This window comes from Lepidochelys kempii, chromosome 24 (genome assembly GCF_965140285.1).
Source record: "Lepidochelys kempii isolate rLepKem1 chromosome 24, rLepKem1.hap1, whole genome shotgun sequence".
NCBI classification, from domain to species: Eukaryota; Metazoa; Chordata; order Testudines; family Cheloniidae; genus Lepidochelys; species Lepidochelys kempii.
This window is the reverse complement of record NC_136403.1, coordinates 1192946-1218167: the sequence shown is the minus strand read 5'-3', so window position 1 is coordinate 1218167 and position 25222 is coordinate 1192946. Positions and strand designations below refer to the sequence as shown.

Sequence of the window (25222 nt, the reverse complement as noted above, 5' to 3'; positions counted from 1 at the left end):
GCAAATCAGAAAATCCAAAGCCCAGGGAGCCTTGCCCGAGCGAGCGTCTCTTCTGCCCAGGGCTCAGCTACACGCACAGATACTGGGCAAGGCTTTTCCTTGAAGAGAGAGTTTATTTCCTCCTAGCTCCATGGCTACAAGCAGCCTTGTGCCCGTTCTCACCCGACATTCAGAGAAGTCATAAAACCTTCTTGGGCAACATCATAAATACATTAAAAACAATTAATACAGACAAGCAGCTGGTTAAAGACACAGTCTCCAAAAACCAAAGGTCGAACACTAGCTAGCGATCCACATGTGGCACAGGGCTCAAACAACGCATGACGACCAGCCAGGATGACCTGCCCGTCACTTGCCCTGTCCTAAAAATAAAGTGGCCATACGCACACCGGGAGCGTCGGTCCAGCTGGATGCTGCGTGCACCTTCTACCCGGATGCCCCGGGACAACAGCTAGACCAAGCAGCAGCCTGGCTTGCGCTGGGAAGGGGATTCAATTCCTTCAATGGGGCAAAGGCACTCAGGGCTTGAGCCAATGCACATGTCAACCCCACGCCATCCGCACCCCTCCCGCGAGGGTGCTGGCACAGGGTCAATGGAGCGGAGCTAACCCTGCGTTGAGGCCACAGCTGGCCAGCCGGGTCTCCGGCCAGCCGGGTCTCCGGCCACGCTCCAGCAGGGAGAATCGGCAACCAAGGGGTGAGTAACATTTTCCTTCCTTGCCTGGTCCCACCCTGTAATGCAGAGTCCTCGCCACACGGTGGCAGCATTGTCCCAACCACTAACTGGCCCCTTTCTGGTCTCTGCCCACCCAAGGGTGCAGCAGGGGAGGCCCTGGGTAGGGGGCAGAGCAGTGGGGAGGGGGTGGCCTCCGTAGGAGTTGGGGCTCTGCTGGCAGTTTGCGTCCCCTCCATTACAAATCCCTGCCAGGTGCCAAGTCAGCAAAGCAGGTGCTGACCTGAGCCCCGGCCACAGGGGCTTTGCTGACCAGGCCCCCTTATGGGGAGGGAATCACCTGACTCAGGCTGGGGCCGAGCAGAGCCACGGTGCTGCTCTACCCACCTCAGGGCAGTCGAACCGCACAACCCCCTAGCCTGGGGTAACAGGCTGTGTCACACTAGCTAGGCCTCACCCGGCTGGGACCAGGAGCACCCTTAGTGCAGGGCAGCTGGGTGCCCACCCTGGGGGCTGTGCTGGTGTAGTCCTGTCCCAGCTGCCATATCTACCCCACAGGGAACCCCATGAACGCAACGAACACGTGCTGTCAAATATACCAGTGACAAACTGTGGGGGGAGAGGGGGAGGGATCAGGCTGAAGTTGGGCCCCCAGGGCCCCCTGAGAAATTCTGCTCTCTCCTTTCTCCACTCCAGTAAGCCCAGGGGTCACTTACCCCTAGCAGCCCTGGCCTCATCAGACAGAAGAGAGACTTTCATGCTGGCAGTGAGGAAATCCATCCATCTGCCAGGACCCGTCCGTCCTTCATGCCCACTTCGAGGTCTGGCGCAGGCTGCTCTGCACCAGGGTGAATTTCACCTCTCTCCCCCTGGCAGCGCGGCCGTCCCACCGTGCACAGGCTGGTTTGTGACGGGAGGGTTGCTGGAGCCCTTTTTTAAAACACACTTGCACCATCAATTTGTTTTCAGAGGGAGAAAGCTAGATGCAGGCGCTGCCAGGATGGCTGCCGGCCGCCCCGTCAGTTATGCCCCAAAGGAGCAGTCAGGTGTTTAGAGCCTGGAGAGGCAACTGGCACAGGTTACCAGGAATAGGTAACGACGTGTGCCCCCATTCCATTAGGCAAGTCCTCGTTAGGGCACTGCCAGAAGTATGGGCAGGCAGGCCCCTGGGAACGGGCCCAAGGGCACCCGGAAGAACCCCTCTGTCAACTGCTGCTCCCCCCCAGAGGGCATGTAAAGCGCCACAGTCCGAGCGGGAGTTACTTAATTCCAAGCTGGCACTCAGCACAAGTAATTCACCTATTGGGACTTGAAAGCATGTCAGAAAAATGCCCTTCCTGCCACCTGGAGCAAGACGCCCGCACGCCCCTGCCGGCAGGTGGGAACGCACTCCGTCGGGCACTACCCGAACACAGAGGTTGCCCTCCGTTCCTACCGCCACAGGGCGTTTGGCCCTGTCTTTGGGCTACACCAGGGCAGGACAGACCGGAGAGAAGAGAAGGCATGGAGGGCGGAATGAGCTGGCAGTGGAGGGTCACAAGGATGCTCACAGCAGGGAGACACCTTGCGATTGAGTCAACCATCTTGGCCTGGACAGGAAGCACTGGGGCAAAGGGAGAGTCTAGGGAAGCAGAATGGCTGCCCAGGGTGTCAGGCCCCAGCTGCCCACAACCATCCGAGACCCCAGAAAGCCAAAGGGGATGTCACCCTCTCAGACAGCGGCTCTGGCTTGGCCCGGGAGGCAGGAGTCAGCAGGGGAGGAGCTCTGGCCTGTGGCAGGTCAGCCTGGAGGAGCCAAATGGCCCCTCTGGCCTTAAGGGCATTGAGACCAGGACCAGCTGCCCAGGGTCATGCTGACTGACAGTCCCAGGCAGCACGGGGTCACCCGAGGCCGGGGCACCTCCCCGCGGGGCAGGCCATTGGGAGACAGGCTAGTGATCCCTACATCCCTTTATACCGGCACCAAAGCCTGGCAGCTCCGGCTCCATGCAGGGCCAAGGGGGTTCTCCATGGGGCAGTGTTCCCAGGCTGTTCCCCCGGACGGAACAAGCTCAGCCGTGCTGGTGAGCAGGGCCTTCGACTCTGTCCAGAGCGGGCCCCGGAGAGCCTGCTGCTGCTGCGATGCACCTGGCTCCACGCGCGCGCCCGCCTGCCCGGCCCTCTGGCTGCCCCGATGTCCATGGCGAAGGCCCAGGCAGCTGGCTGGGCGCAGCCGCGCTAATGCAGCTTGCTGTGTACAGGGTGCAGCAGGGTCATGTGCTCCGCCCCTTTGAAGGGCAGCTTCTCGGTGGAGTAATGATGCACCACCTCGGGGACGCTGCCGAAGACGCCGCTGGTCTGGCTCAGCGTGTACTTGTTGTCCTTGGTCTGGGCCACGAGGATGTGGACACATCCCTGACTGGTCCTGCAGCAAAGCCACGGGGTGGGGGGAGATCAGCCCTGCCCATGGGGAGCGACCGCAGCCGGGGTCCCTGGGCCCTGCGTGCAGCAGTCCTCGCTCTTGCTCCTCCCATCCCAGACCTCCCAGCACTTCAGGTGTGAAACCTCGCAAGGCCCGAGCAGCTTCGTTATCCCCACTGTGCAGAGGGGAAACTGAGGCTCAGGGAGGCTGGGCCTCAGCAAGTTAGTGGCCGACCCAGGAATAGAACCCAGGAGTCCTGGCTCCTAAGCACTTGAACTCACTCCCCCTCCGGAGCCAGGAAGAAAACCCAGGAGGAGCCTTGGCTCCTGACCACCAGACCCCACTCCCCTCCCAGAGCTGTAAATAGAACCCAGGAGTCTGGTCTCCCAGTGCCCTGCTCCCCCCACACTGTGCACTGAAGGGTGACCCCAGAGCAGCAGTGACTGGCTCCAGGGGGAGACTTCTCCACGGACAGCAGCTGGATCAGACCCAACAGGAACTGCTGGGTGCAGAGCTCCGGGCTGGCTCCTTGTCCAGCGTGCTGCCTTGGGGGCGGGGGTGTTTCCCGGGGTGTAGCCCTGGGCACCGCCCCCTCCAGGCTCTGCCAGCGAGCCCTGCTGCCAGGGCCTGGTTCTCTGCTGCCAGCACTCTGGGCTGCCGTTTGCACCCACTGCTTCCCATGCCAGACCGACACCATCGTCCCCCCGGCCAGGTGGGACGGGAGCAGCCGCAGGAGGCGCTGGCGAGTCCCTGGGTATGTTGCCCATTTCCCTGGGCTGGGCCTGGCTGGGGGCTGCCCAGGGCCATTCCGGCCCCGCGGTCGCCTCGTCACCAGCCCAGCCCCCCTGTTTGTTCCCTTCCCTTCTCCGATTGTTTCGGCTCCAGGGGCTCCACTTCCTCAGGAAGGAAACACCGCCAGCACTGCCGACAACGATCCTCCAGCGCTGTGCCAGAGAGCCAGGGGCCAGGCATCGTTGCGACCCGAGCCGGCCCTCAGGGCCGCCCTCCCAGGACACAGCCAGCAACCGGGAGCGGGGCCTTGCCCCATGCCTCGCATGGGGGCTCCCCATGGGGCTCCACACCCACAAGGCACGGAAACCAAGGGGGTCAGTCTGCTCCCCAGAGACCCTTCTGCCCAGCAAAGATGTTTCTGCAAGGCAGCTCCACAGAGCCCTGCCAGAACTCCTGGGTCCTATTTCCAGCTCAGGGAGGGGCATGGGGTTCAGTGAGTTAAAGCAGTGGGGCTGGGAGCCGGGACTCCTGGGTTCTTTCCCTGGCTCTGGGAAGGGCCCAGAGTCTAGTGGGTTAGAGCAGCGGGGCTGGGAGCCAGGACTCCTGGGTTCTATCCCTGGGAGGGGATTGGGGTCAAGTGGGTTAGAGCAGCGGGTCTGGGAGCCAGGACTCCTGGGTTCTATCCCTGGGAGGGGATTGGGGTCAAGTGGGTTAGAGCAGCGGGGCTGGGAGCCAGGACTCCTGGGTTCTATCCCTGGGAGGGGATTGGGGTCAAGTGGGTTAGAGCAGCGGGGCTGGGAGCCAGGACTCCTGGGTTCTATCCCTGGGAGGGGATTGGGGTCAAGTGGGTTAGAGCAGCGGGGCTGGGAGCCAGGACTCCTGGGTTCTACCTCTGGCCCAGAGGGGCCTGGGGTCTGGTAGTTGCCAGTGCAAGGTGTCCATTGGACATGACTGCCCCAGGGGTGTCACCCCCCATTTTATCCCGTGTAGAAGTCTCCAGCAGCAGGGCTTCCCCACGGGCCAAGTCACCTCGCTCCCGGGAAACGCCTAGTTCAGTCTGTCTCAGTGGGACTGACCCCTGCATCTCCCACCAGCGATCGGCTCTTTCGATGGATCCCAGCCCATGGTACAGCCACTGCCCTGCCAGCTGAACCCTCCTGGCCACAGGGGAGCCGTATCCCTCAGCCAGGCCCATCCAACACCCAAGGCTGGGGCCTTGATCTCAGCTCTGCCCGCCCCTCTGCGGGCAAAAGTCTCCACGACTTACTTGAGCGCAATGGAGTATTTGCCGTTCCCCGTCTCGCTGGTCCGCACCAGGTAACCGGCCTCTTTGCAGGGCTGCAACCGGCTCTCAGCCTCAGCCCGGGTGATGGCTCCATGGTACCAGCTGCGAGGAGCAGAAAACGAGCTGGGTTTCTGAGCATGGCAAGTCCTGTGGGGCCCCTGAATTCTGGTTGTGTGGGGTGGCCCCCTCCCCAGCAATGGGGGGCTACAGGAACCCCTCATATGCTCTCCCAAAGGAGCGCTCAAGTTGCTGGGCGGTTAGCTCTGGGGGTGCATGGCACAGCACAGTCTCCAACTTCCCTCTCATGTTAGTAAAAGGCGCCTGCATGGCCCAGGAAGCAGGGCGGGGGATGCATTTAAGGGCTGGGTGTCCAGGCCGTTGGAGGCTGATAATCTCATTAGCTTTAGGAAGTGGCTGGAGATCCTGGGATGGGAGGAGATGGGGCCAGCAGGGGACCCCAACACCGAGGCTGGCCCAGAGCCACTGCTCAGCTCCTCCACATCCTCGTTCAAAAAGCCAAGATTTGGAGGCAGGGGGAGGAGAGAAAAATTTGATCTCCCAAAGGCAGCGGGGAGAGCCTGGGGCAGAGGGGTCGAGACGAGGGACACCCCAAAGCCCTCGGAGGGACAGGCCGGTGGGAAGGGGCAATGGTGAACCAAAGTCATGAAGTAACCTCATTTTGTTTGGGACGCTTCCTGGGGCGCGGGGCTGGGCAGGGGAGGGGGAGGCCGGGCAGAGGCTGGGCACGGGGCCAGGCAGGGGAGGGGGAGGCCGGGCGCGGAGCTTACGGCTGCTTCTCCAGCGCCAGGGCTGGGTCCACTCGCTCGCCCTCGCCGTGGTCTGAGAGCGTCGGCTTCAGGGTCTTGGGAGTCCAGCTCTTCTGGCGATGGTGCTGCCGCAGCACCTCATCCTTGGGGGTGCCCGCCCGCTCTGCTCCCTCAAACTGGACTGGAAGGAAGGGCTCCGTTTGCCATCCAGCCACGGGCAGAGGTGCCCGACTCTCCCCACCCCAGAGCCAGCCTGAATGGGCCGCGGTCGTCTCCCCATGGCTGCAAGGGCAGCCGTGTCTCCCTTGTGCTCGGCTCTTCCCCAGCTCCTGGGCTTCCAGCAGCTGGGGAGCCCAGATCCCCTCCTCACCCCCAAGGACATGTTCCTGAGCCCCCTGCCAGGGGTTGGGCACTGCCCACTGGATATGGGCACCACACGGCGTGGACGGACATCCTGGCCTCTGCTAGCAGGAGAGTGGGGCAGCCTGGGGCCATGCAGAAACCAGAGCGACTCCATGGCTGCTCCTCTGAGAGCAGGCCCCAGGCATGTGCCCGTATGCCTCTGTCATCTGCAGGCCCATGCCCTGCCAGCCCCAGTGTCCCGCCAGCCAGTGCGCCCCCCCCCCCCCCCCCGCATCCCGCTGGCCAGCGCCCCACAGCCCCTCCCCCTACCTGACAGAGCCTTCACTATCTGCTCCTTCTTCCACTCCCAGGGCTGCTCGTACTCTGCGGCAGGACGCTCGTCATTCTCCGGGAGCCGGCTGTCCACGGCCCGCGCCCTCCTGTCCTGCGTGGTGCTGGCCGGTGCCTCCCTGGGCTCATAGGGGGTATCATACAGCTGCAGCGGGGCCTTCCCCACCTGCTCCTTGGAGCCCTGCCGCTTGGGCACTGTGTCCGGCCGGGCGCCACCCTCCCCCAGTTCCCCGGGCCCGTCCAGCAGCAGGATGGCCTTGACCACTGGGTCCTTGGAGCCCCGCCTGCGGATTTCTGAAAGGCCAGGGGAGAACCAGAGTCAGCCAGAGCTGGGTGGGAGGGGGCAGCAAGGGGGCCTGCCCCCTGCCCCATAATAATGCCCAGGTCATCCCCCAGACCCAAAGGTTGGGGTGAACACCCTGGAACCTGCAATGTCAGGGCTCAATCCAACACGCCCCGCCCTGGGAGACTCCCACAGACCCCCACAGGCATTGGCCAGGCCTGTACCCAAGGGCTGACCCAAGCTGGTCCTGGGAACCCCCCGGCCCTGCAAACCCAAGCTCCGGGGGGCAGGGGATTAATGCTGCTTTGTGGGACATCAGCACATGGAGCTGGGAGGGCAAGGTGCTGTCCTCCCTGAATGCTATGGAGCTGGGAAGAGGGCGTGTCCCCCTGGTCTCAGCACTAGGGTACAGATCAGGAGATGAGTGCCAGGGGGTCTGGGGTCTCTCTGCCCCTCCCTAAGGCGCCACGGTAACAGGAACAATCCTGGAGCTGCAAAGGGATCCTTCCTGCTGGGAGAATGGAGCGGGACGTGCAGGACAGGCTCCCAGAGGAAACGCAGGCAGGAAGCTACGCCCTGGCTGTCCGATAGGAGCCCCTACACCATGGCAGGCCAGCGGGCGCAGCGAAGCAGGGCTGGGACCAGGCTAACCCTGCTGACCTCAGGACGCGCATGCAGCTGACCAGGGGCTGGGGACTGACCCCGGTCCCCCCTCCATGTTCACACTCAGCACCGGGACCCTTATCCCCCAAGTCACGGAGCCAAGCTGCTCCCCGAGGAGAAGGGGGCCCAGAGCCGAGCTCCCACATGGCGCTGGCTCCGGAGGGAGGGAGCTCCCACATGGCTGCTGTGGGCAGTCCAGGGAAGGGACCCTGCCCAGCGCCTCGCAACAGGAGCCTACCCTGCAGCCGGGGCCACCGTGGGCACAGCCGAGCCTTCAATAAAACCACCCGGCTGCCCCCAACCCTTCTCCGTCCACTGCAAACCCCGGCGCCCTGCATGGAAAAAACCCATCAGCCAGCAGCAAATCTTTCATTTCCAGCTTCCGCTCCACTGGCTTCCTGTTATTCCACCCAGCTGCTTGGCTGGGGCGAGCCGGGCCCAGCGCAGCACGGCACGGGCTGGGGCTGGAGGCGGCTGTGCTGGGAGCCGGGCAGCCCAGCACGCCGGGTTGCTAGGCACCCGCAGGATGTATTTTTCAAAGGGCAGCGGGAGAAAGTTGCCGTGAAATGAAGCTGTAAATCACCCCGATTCTCTGGGCTCGAGGGAACCGCAGCGCTCCCAGATAGTCCCCGTGCCCCCGCTGCTGTCCCTTGGGCCTCAGGCAGCCCAGGAGCACGCCACCCCCGGGGCGCTGGAGACAGAAACAAAGCCCGAGAACCTCTGCCCACGGAGACGCCCGGGGAGAACCTCAGAGGTGAAAGCGGGAGACGTGCTGCACCAGCTCGCCCAGCGATCTCTGCCGATCCCACCCTGTAGCCCGGCTAGTCCAGCCCAGGGGTCCCCACCCGGCTCTGCCAATGCCCCTCACTCCTGACCCACAGCCCCTGCCGGTCCAGCCCGGGGCACACTGGCTCTGCTGAAGCCCTGCCATTTGACCAGGGGAAGCTGCGATTACCCAGGCCTGGGCAGTCTTGAGGGCGCAGCAGAAACCCGGCCCAACTGCTTACAGTGATGGACACACCCTGGGTTTGGGAAGGCGCCGAGCCCCCGACTGACAGAGTCCCTACACACTTGCTCCAGCCCCACCGACTGGGATGAGGCTCAGGCGTGTGCCCGGCTGTTTTGCAGAACTGGGGCGTGGAACCCGGCAGCAATCAGGGGGGACTCAAAGCTCCAGCCGCAAACAGCCCAGAGCCCTAACTCTGCTCCCACGCCCCCTCCTCTCCCCAAGGCGTCGCCCACCCAGCCTCTGGCTTGGCTGAGTTATGCAGGGCAGGCTCACGGGCACGGATTACCACCCGCTCCCTGGCCCAGCAGTACTCAGAGTGAGGTGCCACGCGCCCGGCACACCAGGTCGGGGGGGGGGGCAGGGGATGGAGACCCCCCCCTTTGCTGTGCTAGTCACTTCATAAGTACACCAGTGTCCCCTGGCTACCCCAGACCTGACCCCCGCCAGACACCAACCGGGCCTTCCATGGGCTTTGGATCGGAGCCCAGGGGAGGCATAAGCAGTAACCCAGGGAATTCAAAGCTCCGCCGTGTGCACTCGTTCCCTGAGACCCCTCGCAGTCCCTGGAGTCCACGTGCGAACGGGGCCAAGCGCCACGCTCCATGCCTGCCCCGAGATACGACCCAGCCGCCTCCCGGGGTCAGTGACCGAAGGCAGAGTCAGGCCCCCACCCCCGATTCCCTCGAGCCCTGGGAACGAAGAGCTCCCAGCCCCGGTGGGTCGGCCCAGGGCGAAGGCAGGAGCCAGCCGGGTCACCCGATGGGGAAGGAGCCCTGTGCGCTGGGGCTGTCGCTGGCCAGGCCTTTGTGCAGCAGAGCTGAGCTGGCTGGTCTAAGAACGCGGGCGAGAGAGCGGGGAGGAAGGGAACCGAACAGGCCCAGACACAGGTAGACACAGCTCCGGAGCCCGACCCACCTGAGTCTGGCCAAGGACTCCAGGGACGATGGGGGTTCTGCACACCAGGATCGGGCCCGCGAGGGATTCAGTACCTGGCCTCATGGAGCGCTTCCTGGGGCGGGGGGTGTGTGCTCATTTCACTTCCCTTCACTGAGGGATTTGAGCAGAGGTCAGAGTCCATCGACCCCCGGGTCAGGCCCTGGCCAGAGCCCACTCTGCTCCTTATCTCTCCCCGCAGAGCGACAGGAAACAGAAGAGCCGGCTTCCTGCTCCAGCTCGGTTTCATTTCCACAGGCCGCTTTGAGGGCTGCTGCAAGGATGGAGTCTGCCCAGCCTGGAGCAAACCCACATCATACCCAGCTCCATAGCTTCAGGGGATGGGTCTTTAACATCTGCGAATATCCCCCCTGCATGGGACTTCACGCCACGTGAATGAGCCTCCCCAGAGCCAGGCATTCCCCGATTTGGCAAGGGGCAGATTTAAATATTGACCAATGCCTCATCCCGCCCAGAGTTTTCCTTTCCTGGGGTCTGATGGGCACTGGCCAGCCCCGCCGCGGCTCCCCGACCATGCACCTGTTATCATCTGCTGCGCATCGTAGGGCTCCATGTACCCGTCGTTCTCCTCCAGCCGCTCCGCCTCCCGCTGGCCCTTGGTGCGCTTGGCGTCGTACGGGTCAGCGTAGTCCTCCAGAATGATGACCTGCGGGGGGCAAAGAGTTCCCAACATACCAGCCAGGACAACCACAAGCCCCCTAAGGGCCGCAGCACCAGCGTGCCCAGTTATGGGGCGGGAGGGCCTGTGTTTCCGGCAGTGCTGAGACCCACAGCCCCCCACACCTTCAAATGGAGAGGGGGATGCTCAGCAGCACCACCGTCAGCTCCAGGCCCTGCTTCACAGCCACTGGTGACACAACCGTGCGACACGACTGCGTTCGCACGCACGGTGACGGGAATGCTTCACGGTTGAAGACAATATAATCCCAGAGGGATCAGAAGCTGGTAGGGACAGAGAGAGATGAGGTGGCCTGGCCTGGTGGGGAGAACATAGGAGACCTGGCTTCTATCCCTGCTCTGCCCCTGCCCTGCTGGGTGGCCTTGGGCACGTCCCTTTCCCCCCCCTCTGCCTCAGTTTCTCCTCCCACACTTTGCCTGTTCGGACCCGTGAGGCCGCCGGCGCAGGGGCTCTCTCTCACGTCGATGCAGCTCCCAGCACAGACCAGGCGGCCTGCAGCCTTCACAGATGCCGGCCGGTCGCGGTGATGCTAGCGGGGAGCCTGGGGTTCCCTGTCACCTGCTAACGCACACGACAACCGCAACGGCCTCACGCTCACGGGGATCATACCAGCTGGTGGCAGCATGCCAGCGTCCCCGGAGAAGACAAGGCCTCTGCATCAGTGCAGCGCCCAGCACAAAGGGGGCCCGATGTGCAACCGCAGCACCCTGAATTCGAGACCCGGGACCTGAGAGGCAGAGACACGCGTGGGTTGCAGGCAGTGGGGGGTGCCCAGGCGAGGGCTCCCGTGCCAGCAGGGGCAGAGGGTTAATGAGGCCATTGGCTGCAGAAGCCAACGTGAAACGCACTCGCCTATCAGCGTGGGTGCGGTGGGCACACAGGACATGCCGGGCGCCCATTTCCCCCACTCTCGCTATCCAGTGAGGCTGGGGGGCTGGGGCTGGCCGCTGGGCTGGCTAGCGGCAGAGCTGCAGGTCGGAACGGGGGCGTATCTGCAGAGCGGGCAAGGAGGGGCCCTGGGCAGGAAGAGCAGCGAGAGCTGTGGGGCAGAATCGAGGTGCATTAGAGCAGCCCGGGGCTCCTGGGGGACGCTCTGTGGGTCAGGGCTGACCGGCCGGGGGCACCTCTGTCTGGGCCAGCAGGAGAGCTGCAGGTCAGGATCATGGCTCAGGCCAGTGCTGCCAGCGGCTCTCCAATTCCAGACGCTTTATTTAGCTAAACCGCAGCCCCTAACTCAGCCTGTCCCGCTCCCCAGCAAACGGGATCCTTCCAGCCAGACTTTTCATACCCCTTCCCTTAATGAGCAGGCAAGCCCGCAGGGACTAAACGAGGTCAGCGTGGGATCAATGAGCTGGGGCAGGCGGGAGGGACAGAGCGCCTATTCTCCCTGTGATGGATTAAAGCGAGATTGGGATAAAGGGAATTACAAAGAGACGGCGGAAGGGAAAGGGCTCGGAGCACAGAGTTAGCCGGGCTAATGAGCTGAGTCGATGGCACTGAATGCTGCCTGCTCGAGGAGTTTTCCTCAGGTCCCTCATTTCGCAGGTATGGGGAGGGGGAATGAGAAGGTGACCTGCCCACGGCCACGCACGGGATCTCTGCCAGGCAAAGGGGCCGCCGCTCTCCCTGAGGGCGCTGGCTCCCTCTAGGCACCGATACTTCCATCCGGCAGGGCAGCACCATCCCCTTCCCCAGGCACAGGGCATGTGGACACTGCGTTCTGACCGCGGGTTAGCCGCGGGAGTTAAAGCCCCACGGGCCGCACTGCTAACGCCCGTGAAAAGCGGAGTGGCCGTGTCTTCCCAGGGGGCTGACCCCGAGTTAAGAACAGCCATTTGCTGCCATGTAGGTGCCCCTGGGAGAGTTGCCCAAGCCAAGCCCAAGCCCACACAACAGCTCCCGCGAAAGCCAGCTCCGGGCGCTACCTGCTAGGCCGTCCACGGCTCCTTACCGTCTCCTGCTTGGCGCTCTTGGCCTTGTCCTCCTCCGGCGACGGGCTGGAAGCTGGCGCTGGGCTACTGCTGGGGTAGCTTTTCCCGTTCTTCTCATGGGCATCCACCTTGATGAGCCGGTTCATGTAGGTGCTGCAGCCGGTGCCCTTGGGGGGGCCCTCCTGGGGGCTGCCTTCCACCCGTGAGTTCTTGCGCATCTTGCCCGTGGCAGCCTGGATCAGTCCCTGCAGGTTGTCCCGGGACAGCCTGCTGCCGCCATCCTTGCCAGGCCCCGGAGCTGCCCTGCAAGCCCCCAGCTCGGCCGCCGAGTTCTTGCGGTTTTTGCCCTGCAGTGGGCCGGGGCCTGGCTCAGCGGGGCCCAGGGGCTTCCGGGAGGCACTGCACAGCTTGCCCAGGCTCCCGCTGCCCGGCCTGGCCCGTTCTGAAGCGGTTTTCAGATTGGAGGGGAACTCCTTGAACCACTTGGCCGCCATGGGGCAGGGGGGCCGCCGGGCTATGGCTGGGAAAAGCTGAAGCTGAGATGCTGGGGGAGAAGGGGGGGTGACCTTTGGTGGGGATGGGGGGATCCGGAGCCTGGTGGCTTGGGGGAGGGGGTGTGCCCCACACACGGGGCCCGCGTGGGAGCTCCGTGCCAGCTCAGAGCCAGCAGGGGATGCAGCTCGGGAGACGGGGTGGTCCTGCTTCCCCCTCGCCCCCGGTAAATCACAGTCCCAGCGTGGGGGGGAGAGTCATGGCAAGGGGGCCCCCATCGCAGAGGTGGGGAGCTGGAGTCACTCGTGGGGGGGGCTGGTCCTTAACCCATGGGGGGTGCAGCAGTGGGGGGGGGGAGAGAATTTCACCTGCAGGAGAAGGGGGGTGGGGATCCTCCTTCACCCCGGGGGGGGATCAGATGGAGTCGCTCCAGGTCCTGCACCCCGCCCCAGGGGGCCCCACGAAGCGCCACTGGGCGCCCAGCTCCCGGGCAGCCCCGAGGCCTGGAGGGGGTCTGCGGGGGCGCAGCGCAGCGGGGGCGGCTCCGCGTCTCCTGCGCCTCGCTCCCTGCCGCTCAGCTCCGCTCCGAGGCCGCCGGCCAGCGCTGCCCGGGCTCCCCGCCCAGATCCGGAGGGGGCGGCGCAGGGCCCCGGCCGGCCGCAAGGGGGAGGGCGCCTGGCCTGCAGAGAGCTACCCCCACCGCGCGGGGGCGCAATCTGCCGCGCAGCGAGCAGGGCGATTTCCAGCGGTGTCGGGGCGCGCTCTGCGCGCTTTGCCGGCGGGCCCGGTTTGTAAATCGCCGCCCCTGCGCGCCGCTGAACGCTCTGCGCGCGGGTGAGAATTGCGACCTCCGCCTGCGAATAACCCTCGGCCCCGCGCAAGCCAGGGCGCAAAACCTTCGTGCCCCCGCGCAAGCTCCGCAGCGGGAATCGCTCTGCGGACCTGGCCGGCGGAGACAAGCTGCGTGCGCGCGATAATTGCAATGAGCCGCGCTGGCCGTTCGTGATTATCCAGCGGGGCGCGGCCTTTCCCGCCGGGGCAGCTTCGCACCCGGCCCGAGTGAGCGACGGGCATTGCGCCCTCCGGCTCTGGGCCTGGCGCGGGTCCGTCCGCTCCTCCCGCGGGGCGCGGGTTCGGAGCCGGCTCCGGGCTGAGCGGCGGCGGCTTTGCCCTGGCTGCTGCGCGGCGAGCCCGGACCGCAGGGGTGGGTGCCCGAGGGGGCCCCGGTGCGTGGGACGCGGGGGGCAGCTGGCGGTGCCGCGAGCTCGGAAGCCGCACGTCCGTCCCCCTCTTGGGTAGGGCCAGGGACGGGGCTGAGCACGGGACTCCCCCAAACCTTCCCCATCAGGCCCCTCGGGGAACTGCCCCACCCGCTAACTGGCCCCCTTATATAATCCCCTTTGGGGGGACCCCTGGAAGGGAAATTGCCCCCTTCCCCATGCAAGGGGGTCTCCCCCATAGGCCTCTGGTGCCCCTCCCAGGTGGGGCCAGCTGGTGGGGGTGCCCAGGGGTGCACACTTGGCTGCAATGGGCACATCTCTGAGGGCACCTCCCTGGGTTCCCATCCGCAGGCTGCCCCCGCGCCGGCCGGCCCCACCCTTGGGAGAGCCTGGTCAGACGGGCCTCGGCCCCCCGCCGCTCACTCGGTCTCTCCTGGTCTCTTTGCAGGTTGCTGGGCCCTGTGACCCCTGAGCCATGTGAGTAGCTGGGGGAGATGAGCTCATGCTGGCGGTGAGCTGGGGGGCTGGGTGTCTGTCAGGCTGGGATTGGGGGGGGCTCTCCTGGCTCCGGGCTGGGAAATGCCCATCCTAGCTCCTGGCCCCCCACATTGCAGTGTGTCCCATGGGGTTCTGTGGTGCTGCCCCAGCCACCGCTCGGTTTGGGGAGAGTCTTGGGCAACTGCCCCTCCCCCACCCTAGTCCTGGGACGGCCCTACCCGTACAAAGCTCCGGCCCCCGATCAGACCTGTGTCAGGCCCCATGGCCAACTGGATCCCAGTTCTGCAGCAGCATCCCTGGATCCAGAGGTGGCGTCAAAAAATCTTTATCCGGAATTAAATCTGGTAGCATGGGATTCCGCTGGCATAGGGCCCCGCAGCTCCGTTCACGCCTTCCAGAGCTACCATTTCAGGCTGCTGCAAACTCAGGAAACCTCACAGCACTGGTTTCCTAAGAGGTCGGCTCTTGGAATTATTTTGGGGTGGTTCTAACGTCTGGTCTGTGCTAGGCCAGACTCGATCACGGTGGTCCCTTCTGGGCTTGGGATCTGTGATCTAGGCCCTGGTCCTGTTTTGAGGTTATTTCGGTGGCATGAGGCTTGAAACACACGTGTGAGTGAGTGCGAGAGAGGCGCCCTGGCGCAAGGGGTGAATAGCGTGTGTGGCCTATTGCAAGGACCCAGGGCCCTGAGCGTGTGTCTGGCTTGATTTATTTACCTTCGCAGAGGCGCTGAGCACCCGCAGCTCCCTGTCACATCACCCTCCTTCCACGCTGTGACTGTCGGGTGGTGGGTGGTCTCGTTTTGCTGTAGTTAAAAGCTCACAAAACGCGCATGTCCTCTGTTCCTTCCTGCCATTCAGGGCAAGCAGCAGCGGTGTCTGGGGCCCTCCCAGGCCCCAGAAGACAAATGGGAAACCGGAGCAGCTCAAATACTCAGGTAAACCTTGGTTCCTTTTCCCCACCGCTGGTGGGGTTGCTCATGTGGCTGTTTGTTTTTCATCCTCCCCAAGAAAGCAAGAGAATCATTAACTCTCTGTGGGTCTAGGATTTACCGCTGTGTGTTGCACTGCTCCAAAAGAGCTTAATGCTGCACCGCAAGGTGTCCGTCATCTTTATGGGGTCAGAGGTCGAACAGTCGGTCTGTGTGATTTACAGCTGTGTCCTGTGACAGGACGGGTATCTCTTGTGCGTGTGACCTTCTGACAACTGCGCTTTTAATATTGCAAACAAGTCAGTCGTTAGAGTTGCAGGCACTTTTGTGGGGCACTCTCCTGCTGTTAGCAATGACAAACTGCTTTTTGTTTGTTATCAACACCAGTGGGATCTAAAATAATCCATGTGTGGCAGTTCAAGCTAAATCCTTAATCTGGCAAATGGTTAAACCTGTACGTAGCCCCACAAAATGCAGATGTTAAACTGAATACACATTAAGGACGTGGGTAATTTTTTGCAGGATCAAAAGTCTGTACCTGAATTTCCATTATAAACCCTTTTACAGGGGTCAAAGGAAACTGGCATCTCCTCCTGGAAACTAATATCCAAAACCTGGATCATGAGGTTGGGAGTGATGGGGGAATCCATCTTTGGCTTTTAAGATAAAAGACGCGTTTTATTGTAACTAAAATACAGCTTGTTGATCTCTTGAGGAGTAAAGTAACTAACGTCCCAGAGATTCTGTGTGTGTATGTCTGTGTGTGTACAGAAATACTAATTTTAATGAGAATTTTCTGAAGATGTGTGCGGTGCACAGATATGCAGATTGGCATTGTTAGCATCTGTGGGCTAATGTCCATCATCAGAACTTAGCCCAAAATGTATTTACGTAATAGCAGGTATTACCGTGGAGGGGGAGCTATTTACCAAAATATGTATTTGTCCCTTTCCCCTAAACAAGCAGGAGAGGGGGTCCCTTCAGACAACTCTCAGGTTTGTTATTAAGACTGTCTTTGCTTGGGAGGCTTTTTTTGTTTTTGTTTCTTTGTTCAAAAGTTGCAGTCACAGTTTGTGAGAGTGGCCATTCCAGGTGTGCACCTCCCAGACCAGGAGATCCTGTGTGTCCTGCTCGGGTCTCGCAGGCAGGCCTGGTGCACGGGTGGCTGGGCCAAAATTTGAGTCAAATTTGCTGCAATTATTTAAAAAAAACAAGTTGCTGTTTCCAGAAGAAAGTGGCGGCCTGCGATTTGCGTCGAGCCTTATCCGTGAGCTTGTCAAGACCCTGCTCCGCTGCAAGCACAAAATGGAGTTTTTCTTGCTTGTTTTTCAAGGCATCACCAAGAAAAAGGACTCGGAAGTTTATGTTGGAAATGTCCCACCTGATATGAAGGAGGTATCTTCCCCGCTGTTTTGGAAGGGGCATTCTCTGCTTTAATGATATAAGCTAAGCAATTAACATTGACGTCCCACCGAGTCGTACGTGCAGTCTGCTGTCCTTAACTCTCTTCGGAATACAGTTACTTGGGTTGATTTCCCTGCTCTGCCCCCAAATACTCTTCCAGGGGAACCGAAAGGCGGTTTGCAAGCATCCACACTTGTCCCGGTGTGAGTGGAGACAAGGAGGTGGCGGGTTGGTGCTGGCAATGGGATTAGTGATGCTCTTGGGGGGGACCTGCAGCAGGAACTCAGCAGTTGACTCTGATCCGGGCAGAGGAGCTTTCATCCGGTTGCCCGGGGTTGCTCTGCTCTCATTCCCTCCTGCCTGTCCTTCGGAACCAGGGGCAGGCGTCTGCTCCGTTCGCGTGACCCTTTGCCCAGGAACCGCGCCAGCAGACCTCGTTCCAGGGCCGACCGGCCTGTGTGGACCAGGTTTCGCCGCAGCCTTGCCAGCTGCCTGGCGGCACAGACAAGGGTTGGACTCACCCAAGATAAAATGTGCTCCTGTCCCTTTGGGAAGGGGACGAACCCGCTGTCCCGACTCTGACAAATAAACCGACTGCTGCAGCCGCCGTCGGTGTCTCTGCTGTAACGAGGCCTCCCCCTGACCCTGGGCTACTTTGCTTTCCTAGGAGGACATACTGCTCCTGCTCAGGGACTTCCACCCGCAGCGTATTCAGAGGTGCCAGGCGGGGTTGAGAAGGTAGGTTTGTTTTTCCTTTGCCCTTAGTGTAGTGCTTCCTGTTGTCCGGCTCAGCAGGCTCCCGTCCCTGCTCCAGGGGGCTTCGCTCTGTGATGATAGAGGCTAGTTGCTGATACCCGCCTTGGAGAGCAAATGGCTGATGGGGCAGGACCTGGTCCCTGGCTCCGCAGACTGGGTGGTCGGGGTAGTTACCATGTTATTTCATTCTAGGGGGCGTCTTCAGAAGAGCCCCCAGCTGGCGCCATAACTTCTCCCTTCTGTCCAGAAACAGCAAAACAACCTTCTGGGGTCACCCTGGAAGCTTCTCGCCACCTGCCCCCCGTGTCCCCACCAAGCTAGTGTGACGGGAAGGCAAAGACAGCCCAAGGAGTAGGTTCTCGGGAACGGTTCCTGGAGATAACTTGGTTTGGGCTGCTCTCTGCCCTACGGCAGTCTGGCTCGTTGCCCTGAGTTCCCTGCAGGTCCGCCCAGTGGCACTTGTTCATTGCTGGGCCATTTCTAGCCTCTTGCTATTGGACACGCAGTTGTGTAACGTCTCCCCCTCCCCTCCCCAGCTATGCCTTTGTAGATCTTGGCTCCTCTGAGCAGGCGCAGGCCGCAATCCGGCGCTTCAGCGGGCACCTCGTGAACGGACGTCGCCTGTTTCTGAGCTGCACGGGTGCAGGCAATGGGAGGAAGGACCCGGCTGAGACCCAGAGCACCATGGAAATGCCAGTACGACTGCTGCGAGCTCTGAGCTGCGCCGTTTTCTGCAGGGGAGGCCCCCCCACCAGTGTGTGCGGCCAAGACGGACCGAGCCCTTTGCTCGCTCTGTGGTGGCGCCCGAGACACTCACCCATCCCTTCTCTCCACGTTACGTCAGTCAGGCGCGGGGGTGGCTTCCCGGAGTGGGGCGTGGGAGGCAGGACGGACCCGGGTTCAAACCAGGAAGCCTGGGGGATGTTGCCAGCCCTGTCGTGGTGTGAATGGGAGAACGGGGGGATGCAGTGTCCGAGACCTGCCTGGTGCAAGAGGAGAATAAAACCCACCTTTGCAAAGTACGCTGGGCTCTTTGGAGGAGAGCCCCGGTGTCGGTGCACCGTCTTCCCTGTCCCGCAGAGCCGGCTGGAATACGACCGTCCGCAGCCCTGCGCTGCCCGCTGCGGGGAGCAGTCAGGACGCAGCTCCAGCTCTGAGTGCTTCCAGGCTGTGGGGGCTCTGTCTTGTAATGTGAGATCAGCTCTGTTTTCTTTGCAGGCTTTGGAGAGAGTCCCCAGGGGAGAGCTTGGTCTGAGCCATGGTAAGCTCTCGGGGGGCGGAGGGGGGGTCCAGGCCTGCTGCCTCCAGGCACTGGTTCCATCAGCAGCTCCCCACCTTCCACCCCCATGGGGAATGAAGCTTGGTGGCTGCCCCACGCCCCTTTGCTCCGCACCCTTCTGGAGTCCTCCTAGACCAGGCCCCCAGACGGCAATTCCCGGCCCCCGGGCAGAACGTCAGTGGGGCCCCCGCATGCACGAGCCGCGCCCGCGCGGACACCCGACCTTCGGGCGGTGCTGCGTCTGCACTGGCTGGTGCCCAGCAAGCTGCCGGCTGGGCCTGTTCTTCCGGCACGGCCAGGGCTTCCACGTGCCCGCCCGGGCTGCCAACTGTCTAATCGCGCAAACCCTGCTGACAGCAGGGACTAAGGAAAATGCAGCGGGGCTCCTGTTTCCTGGCGGGCAGGAGCTCACCTGCATTTTCCTTAGTCCCTGCTGTCAGCAGCTCGCCCTGTGGAGGACAAAACACAGAACTGGCTCCAAACACCAGAACTGTCCTTCCTGAGCAGGGGGCTGCAACGCTGGTGCCGTTCGGGCTCCTGGCGCACGTGGGCCTGTTGGGGACGAAGGAATTCAGCTGCATGAGGGACCGGCTTAGCTAATTTGGGGTTCGGTTCTGGGGGTGACAAATGCCGCTGGGCACGTTTCGGTTGCTCCTGTTCAATCTCGCTGTAAGGTTTCCAAACCCGTTCTCCTACAGCCTTCCCCAGCCGCCGCAAGAGCTCCCAGGGCAGGAGGGGAAAGCGACTGAAATCCTGTCTGGCGGATTTTAATTAAAGGGTTCGTTTAAATCTCAAACCGTCCTGTTCTTCCTCTGCTCCTAGCTCAGGCAGAGAACAAAACCCTGCAGCCGGCGCCTCCCGATGCAGCGAGGCAGATCTGTTACGCGGTTCCCATGGAAATGAGGTAAGCACCCGTGCCAGGGACTCCAGCACCCACCCCGGCATCCCCGGCTCGGGGATAACTGAGCTGTGAAGTTTAATGCTCCCACTTGGCTCTGGCAGTCCTCCCCTGCTAGTTCAGTCGAGGCGGCCATGTTCCAGACAGCTTGTAACCTTGTTGGAGGAGTTCAGTTCTCTGATCTCCACCAGGACAGGACAGGGCACCAATCCACTCACCTCATCCCCAGAATAGCTCAAACGGCTTTTGGACACACCATAACTCCGCCGACCCAGGTCCCTGATCCCCACCCCACAACCTCTCATTGGCTCCTCTCCTCTCCCTGCCAGACTGTCTTCTCGTAACCCGTAGAACGAATTCATTCCAGCTGGCAACGGAGCACCTGCTGCTCCTTGCTTTGCACATATCGAATGTGCAGGGCAGGAGACGAGAGGCCGAGCTGCTGCTTGAGGACCCCTGTAAATGAGCCTTGGAGGGAAGGAGCAGCCATGGATGAGAAGCTCTTTCAGTTGGCTAGATTGCACCCCTTCTCTTTCCCACCTTGCTAAGGGCTGTACCCCAGGAGACGCCTTCCCTTTGCTGACTGTCCTTTTAAGCTAGTTTGTTTCCTCTCCAGAGGGTCCTTCTTGGCACTCATGCTAAAAGACTGCTTTAAGGATTTAAACTGGTTAGTGGCGATTGCAAAGCTGCACGGCGAGGCAGGGCTGCTGGTGACGGACGCTCTGCCACAGACCCCGTACTTTTGGGCCATACACCTCACAGAGGTAGGCACGGCGGAAGCTGGGCTGTGAGTCCTTTCACAGGAGCCTCCTGTGAGACGGTCGCCTTGGTCTTGGTGTGCACGTACTGGACTGTAACACGTATTTCTGGGCTAGCACGTCCTGGGGTGAGAAGCCTGCTGGTGTCTAAGAGCAGTCTGTGTAAGGTTTATATAGGCCCGAGAGGAAAAGGCCAAACGTGCAAAGGGAACCGCAGGGAGTTCTGATTTCTGGGAACGGGATGATTGATGCCCATTCTGAGCACGGTTTCATGCTGGGATCTCTGTGCTTTGAATTTACAAGGCTCAAATCTAACGAGAAAAAGGCACAATGGGATCAAGTTCCAAGACCTCCCACTCCCCCCCGCCCTGCCCTGTTTTGTTTCTGCTCTGGGGTCTTCGCTCCTGAGCCAGCATCGTGCTGAAATCCCGCTGAGGCCCCGGGGGGCTAAGCATGATTTGCTGGATTGCAGAGGGAGTCAGAGTCCAGCTGGGTGCACGGGTGGTCCAAAGCTAGAGGGGAGGGGAGAGCAAGGCTGTGACCCTCGGCTGGCACAAGAGTACAAGTGAGTGGTGGCGGCTGGGCAGTAGCTCTGGGAGCCTGACGCGAGGGGTGGGAGTGGCTGCTGGAATCTGCTCTTTCCTCCGCAGGAAAGTCACTCGAACATGCACAAGCTGTTCGGCCGGCTGGCGGAAGAGGAGTCCAAGCAGCCCGGCCTGGCAAAGCAGGCGGTGCAGCGAGGGACCCGCTGCATGGCAGAGTGCATTCTGGGGGACGACGGGGCAGCGTGGAACAGGTATAGGAAACAAGCTGCATGCTCAGAATGGACCAGCTGGGCACGAGGCAGTGCTGGGACCAAAGGGGCGGGGGGCATTTGCTGATATCTGTTCCCCTCCCACTGTGCACTTAGGGCGTGTGGCACCTTTCCTGGGCTGCAGGTTTCTTAGCGCGCATTCACCACGTGCAGGAGCCTCTGTCCCCGCTACCGAGCCGCAGCCGCTCTGTGCCAGAGCTGCCGCTGAGACTGGGGAACGAAGCGTGAATTCCCCTGGCAGAGGGGCAGTCCAACTCAGCTAGTGCAGTTATCCAAGCTGGGGTTTGTCCGGGTGTTGGGGTGAACCCCTGGCCGCCTTCAAACAAAGCACGTTCCGCTCTAGCCAAGCTTGGCGGTTCACCAGCCGCACGGTGTCACCTCGCACTACGCTGGTGAAACGTGCCCCCTGCTGAGTGCCCAGAACCAGCTCTTGTCTCACCTGGCTTCTTCCCTGAAGGTGTCTCATGCAGGTATTGACAGGGCCTGCCCTGGCTTCGCTCTCCCGGTCGGAGTTACTGAGGTGGCAGTAGATAATATTGCAGCCAAAACTCCATATTGCTGATACTTTAAGCTGCATTGTTTAAGAAAAACAAACAAAAATCCCCTAACCCCTGAGGCAGTCAGCTGGCTTCTCTCTCTCTCTCTCCTCTTTGCAGGACAAATATTAAATCCCAGGTCCTGTAGCTTCTTTCTGGGCTCACGGGCTCTTGTCTGACCCTCACAGGTGCTGGGTCTTGGAGAAAGTGGAAGATCTTGCAGTGGTTCTCTTTGTTGACTTTGGCCGTTCAGCCACTGTCCCTCTGAACTCGCTGCGGAAACTGGATGAAGATGATATCTGGGCCATAAAACCGCTGGCCCAGCCCTTCATCTTCCAGAAAGGTACTAGCATAAGGCCCCGATGTTGCAAAGGGATCCGATCACCTGGAACCCTTCTGCTGTGTGGAGTCCCACTGATGCTCTGACTGGATCGCTTTGTCCTTTGCAGCCTCCCATGGCTACAGCCCTCGGATTTTAAACTTCAGTTTGGTAGAAACAACCTTCTGGTAGGGTGGTGCCACTTGCTGGCCAGGTGGGTGTATTGCATTTGACTGGCAGCAAGGTTAACCTTGTCTCTCCATTACACTCAGTAAAAAACAGCATTTTCAGTATGAAAACCCCCGATTCCCAATGCGGAGGTGCAAACCTGGGCTGGAAGAACGCTCCGCAGCTGTAAAAGCACTGTGGCTTTTTCTGCTTTGGATACTTACAGTCCCAGTGGCAAAACAGTCACCCGCTCGTCCAGGAACATAGTAGAACTTACCTTACCCTGAAGGTCTTTGATGCCTATTTCTCCTTTCTCACTCCTCCTGCTGGGTTGCTGCCTAGTGACAACGTATCACGAACTCCTAATTTACCATAAAATGTTTGCTGCTCCTCAGAGCAGTTCAGCTCCTAGCGTGGGTTGGGTGTAACAGGAAGGAAGCCCACCTTGTACTGGCTTTCCTGGGTGGACTGAATTCTCATTTCCCCCTGGTTACCAATCTAGTTGCTGGTTTGCATCCCTCGTCCTGCCATCACTAGTTAATGCCTCTGATTAAAATACCACCTTGCTAATGGGGTCTACCACAGCACGCTTGGAAACAGAAGAGATGGTTTCTATTTGCCTGTCTTTGTATCCTCACAACCTCCCTAGGGTGGGTACCATGCCCCTGTTTTACGGGTGGAGAATGAAGTCACATGGAGCCAGGCCTTAACCCTGGGTCTCCCACCTCCCAGGCCAACAGCTTATATACAGGAGCATCCTGCCAGGTCCCTGTAAACTCTGGAATCACTTGGCTGTTTAAAGTACTGAGTTACTGTCCTGCGTTCCTCCGTCTGGAGCAGGGCAGAACCCCACTGAACCCTCCTTGTCTTTTAGAGATTGTCTCTGCAAGACCCATGGTCCGGCAAATCCTGCGAGGGAAGGTGGTTGGCCCGTCTCGCCTGGAGGTAATACGTAGCCCTGCACACTTGGTGTGTGAAAGGCTCCTGTTATTTGAGGGGATGCTGTCCTCCCCAAAATGCACATGACCATTGGTCACGTCTGTCATCACAAACCCTGGGGTCCTATTTTATTGGGTGTGAATGTGTCTAACCATTGGACCAACGTACATACCTGAGCCAGCTTTCTGGTGTGTGTACAGCAGTGACCAGGTCCCCTGGGGTTCCTTCCCACACCTGTGACATCTTTACCCATCTGCCACCAGCCTCCCTGGAAGGGGAGTGAGTGGCAGTGGGTCACGGGCTTAGGGGGAGGGAAAGGGAGGCCAATGGCAGCTTTGTAGAGGAGGGATTTGGAAATGGTGGGTGAGACCTGCTAACGCTGCCCCACTTGCCTTGGGCCAGCCTCACATCCTGAGCTTCACCTTCTGCGCAGAGGAGGAAGAGGAAGCTCTGAGCTGAAGTCCCCTGCGGGGCTGCACCTGCCTCTAGCTGCCCAAAGGAGGAGCGGGGTAGAGAACTGCTGGACCTTGGAAAAGTAGTCTTCAACCTGAACCAGCCTTATTAACTGGCTCCACTGTTGTGAGTGGGGGGAGTCTCTTATTTCTCCAGGTTTAGTGATGTCCCCGCTTAGCTTCAAGGGGAAGTTATATAGTTTTGATTTTTCTGTAGACTTGTGAGGGAGCTGCTGACTGTCCCTCTGGCGCCTGACTATTAAATGGACCCTGGCAAGTCCCACTAATGCTGCCTCAGCTAGCTGCTGTGTTTACAGGCATGCTGGAGCTAGGTGTGGGTCTGTCCAGAGTGCCTGTCTGCTGAACAAATCACCTCTTTGGGCCCAAGGGAGGGTTGTTCCCTCAGTGCTAATAGGACAAGGCCTTGCAGCCCTTTCTTCAGCAGGACTAGAGCCTTCAGCCGCTGCCTTGTCACGCTGTGCCCGCAAGCTCATTTGGGTAAAGTATCTTAAAGTGTAGGTACAAATCCCCAATTTCTGTTTCTCTGATTGGACAGGGTCCAAATACACAGTTCTTAAGAGTGACTAAACTGCCAAGGCTTAAGGGCAGAGGTTGGTTTGTTTTTGAAGGTGGGAAGAAACTAATTGAATCAGGGCTATGGATAACTCCGGTCTGCCCCTAGTGTCTGGGTTTGGGGCTCAGAGCAAAGCTAGCTTGAGAAGCTTATTTAAAGTAAAATGGCCTCAGGCTCCCACCTCACCCACAGTTTTAGATCAGAAGTTGTCAAGCTTAATTTCACAAGTGAAAGTCAGGGGGTAGAGCTGGCTCTTGTGAAACCATTGAGATTCTCCCCCAGTGACCTCCAGGCTGGTGAACCTGGCTTAGAGAAGCCTTTTTCTGAAAGGCAAAACAAAGCTGTAAAACCCCTGCATGAGGCAGGCAGCTTTGAAGCTGGACAGAACATTTTAGTGAGGTGCTCTAGCTTACAACACAATAGCCAGCTATCTAGTGTGTGAGTTTAAAGCTCTAATCACAGGGAAAGTCTTTATTTTAGCTAGGGCTTGAGGGAAATTCTCTCTAGCATTAAGTGGCTTGGCTGTGTTTGGTTGATGGCACATCAGAACAGGAGTTCAGCTCCCACCATGAACCTGTCCCGGGGTCTTACTCTACTGAAGGATTGCAGTGAGATGGGTATTTTACCATGGTTCAAAGGGTGGAGGGCATTTGTGAAGCAGGTTTCAGTCAGAGAGGAACTCTAAAATTGGTAAGGAAAACAGCCTGGACCCTCCCAAATGACACTCTGCTTCCTTTATTCTGTGAACAGAACTGGCTTACAAGCAGGCCATGAAATGGTCCATGTAATTCTAGAGTACAGATGCAGAAGGGCTGCTGGTTAAGATAATGGGCATCTTCTGAGTGCCTGAGTTCTGGTAGCTTCTATTCGAGAAAGTTCATGCTGACAGGCCTAGATGTTACAGCAGCTATGAAGTCACAGTACTGGCCATCTAAATGCCACGTTTAAGGGATGGAAGATAAGAACAGGAAGCGAACAAGGGGATGAGCAGGGAGTACTCTGTCCAACACACACACCCTCCCCTGGTGCCTGAACTCCAGGAAAGCAGTAGGGGGCAGTTTACCCCATTGGAGACCTCTGGGCAATCAGCTGCCAGCAGCAGCTGCTTCAGGAA

General features: G+C 60.3%; 2 protein-coding genes across 11 annotated transcripts; one reads left to right on the top strand and one right to left on the bottom strand.

Annotated features, from left to right (window-relative positions):
* Window positions 1-93: 93 nt before the first annotated feature.
* Window positions 94-13727, bottom strand: SHE (Src homology 2 domain containing E). 4 transcript variants are annotated; one of them, XM_073322911.2, is made up of 7 exons: window positions 12065-13526; window positions 10749-10866; window positions 9980-10106; window positions 6531-6845; window positions 5880-6039; window positions 5074-5193; window positions 94-3077 (listed from the first exon to the last, which is right to left on the bottom strand). In XM_073322911.2, exons 1-7 carry the CDS (start codon window positions 12562-12564, stop codon window positions 2891-2893), a joined length of 1527 nt encoding a protein of 508 aa, XP_073179012.1. In that variant the 5' UTR covers window positions 12565-13526; the 3' UTR covers window positions 94-2890. The 4 variants fall into 4 exon arrangements, with proteins under 4 accessions (XP_073179012.1, XP_073179015.1, XP_073179014.1 ...); XM_073322914.2 differs by having other exon boundaries at window positions 12091-12281; XM_073322913.2 differs by lacking the exon at window positions 6531-6845 and having other exon boundaries at window positions 12065-13727.
* TDRD10 (tudor domain containing 10) lies at window positions 13210-23821 on the top strand. 7 transcript variants are annotated; one of them, XM_073322930.1, is made up of 13 exons: window positions 13210-13396; window positions 14231-14293; window positions 15141-15217; window positions 16545-16606; window positions 17283-17353; window positions 17908-18067; window positions 18590-18632; window positions 19473-19554; window positions 20165-20312; window positions 20957-21102; window positions 21845-21999; window positions 23018-23088; window positions 23485-23821. In XM_073322930.1, exons 2-13 carry the CDS (start codon window positions 14277-14279, stop codon window positions 23539-23541), a joined length of 1089 nt encoding a protein of 362 aa, XP_073179031.1. In that variant the 5' UTR covers window positions 13210-13396; window positions 14231-14276; the 3' UTR covers window positions 23542-23821. The 7 variants fall into 7 exon arrangements, with proteins under 7 accessions (XP_073179031.1, XP_073179034.1, XP_073179032.1 ...); XM_073322933.1 differs by having other exon boundaries at window positions 13211-13396; window positions 14231-14259; XM_073322931.2 differs by lacking the exon at window positions 13210-13396 and adding an exon at window positions 13644-13766.
* Window positions 23822-25222: the final 1401 nt, after the last annotated feature.

What these genes read in the sequence shown, in the direction of transcription:
- SHE (XM_073322911.2), bottom strand. Translation starts at nt 12,564, where the DNA reads ATGGCGGCCAAGTGGTTCAAGGAGTTCCCCTCCAATCTGAAAACCGCT. An exon ending in AGCCGTGGACGGCCTAGCAG is followed by an intron (nt 10,867 to 12,064) that starts GTAGCGCCCGGA and finishes TCTGCCTCTCAG; the next exon opens with GTCCCGGGTCTCGAATTCAG. An exon ending in CTGGCGCTGGAGAAGCAGCC is followed by an intron (nt 5,194 to 5,879) that starts GTAAGCTCCGCG and finishes TGCTCCTCGCAG; the next exon opens with CTGGTACCATGGAGCCATCA.
- TDRD10 (XM_073322930.1), top strand. An exon ending in AGAGCTTGGTCTGAGCCATG is followed by an intron (nt 18,633 to 19,472) that starts GTAAGCTCTCGG and finishes CTCTGCTCCTAG; the next exon opens with CTCAGGCAGAGAACAAAACC. An exon ending in GACGGGGCAGCGTGGAACAG is followed by an intron (nt 21,103 to 21,844) that starts GTATAGGAAACA and finishes TGACCCTCACAG; the next exon opens with GTGCTGGGTCTTGGAGAAAG.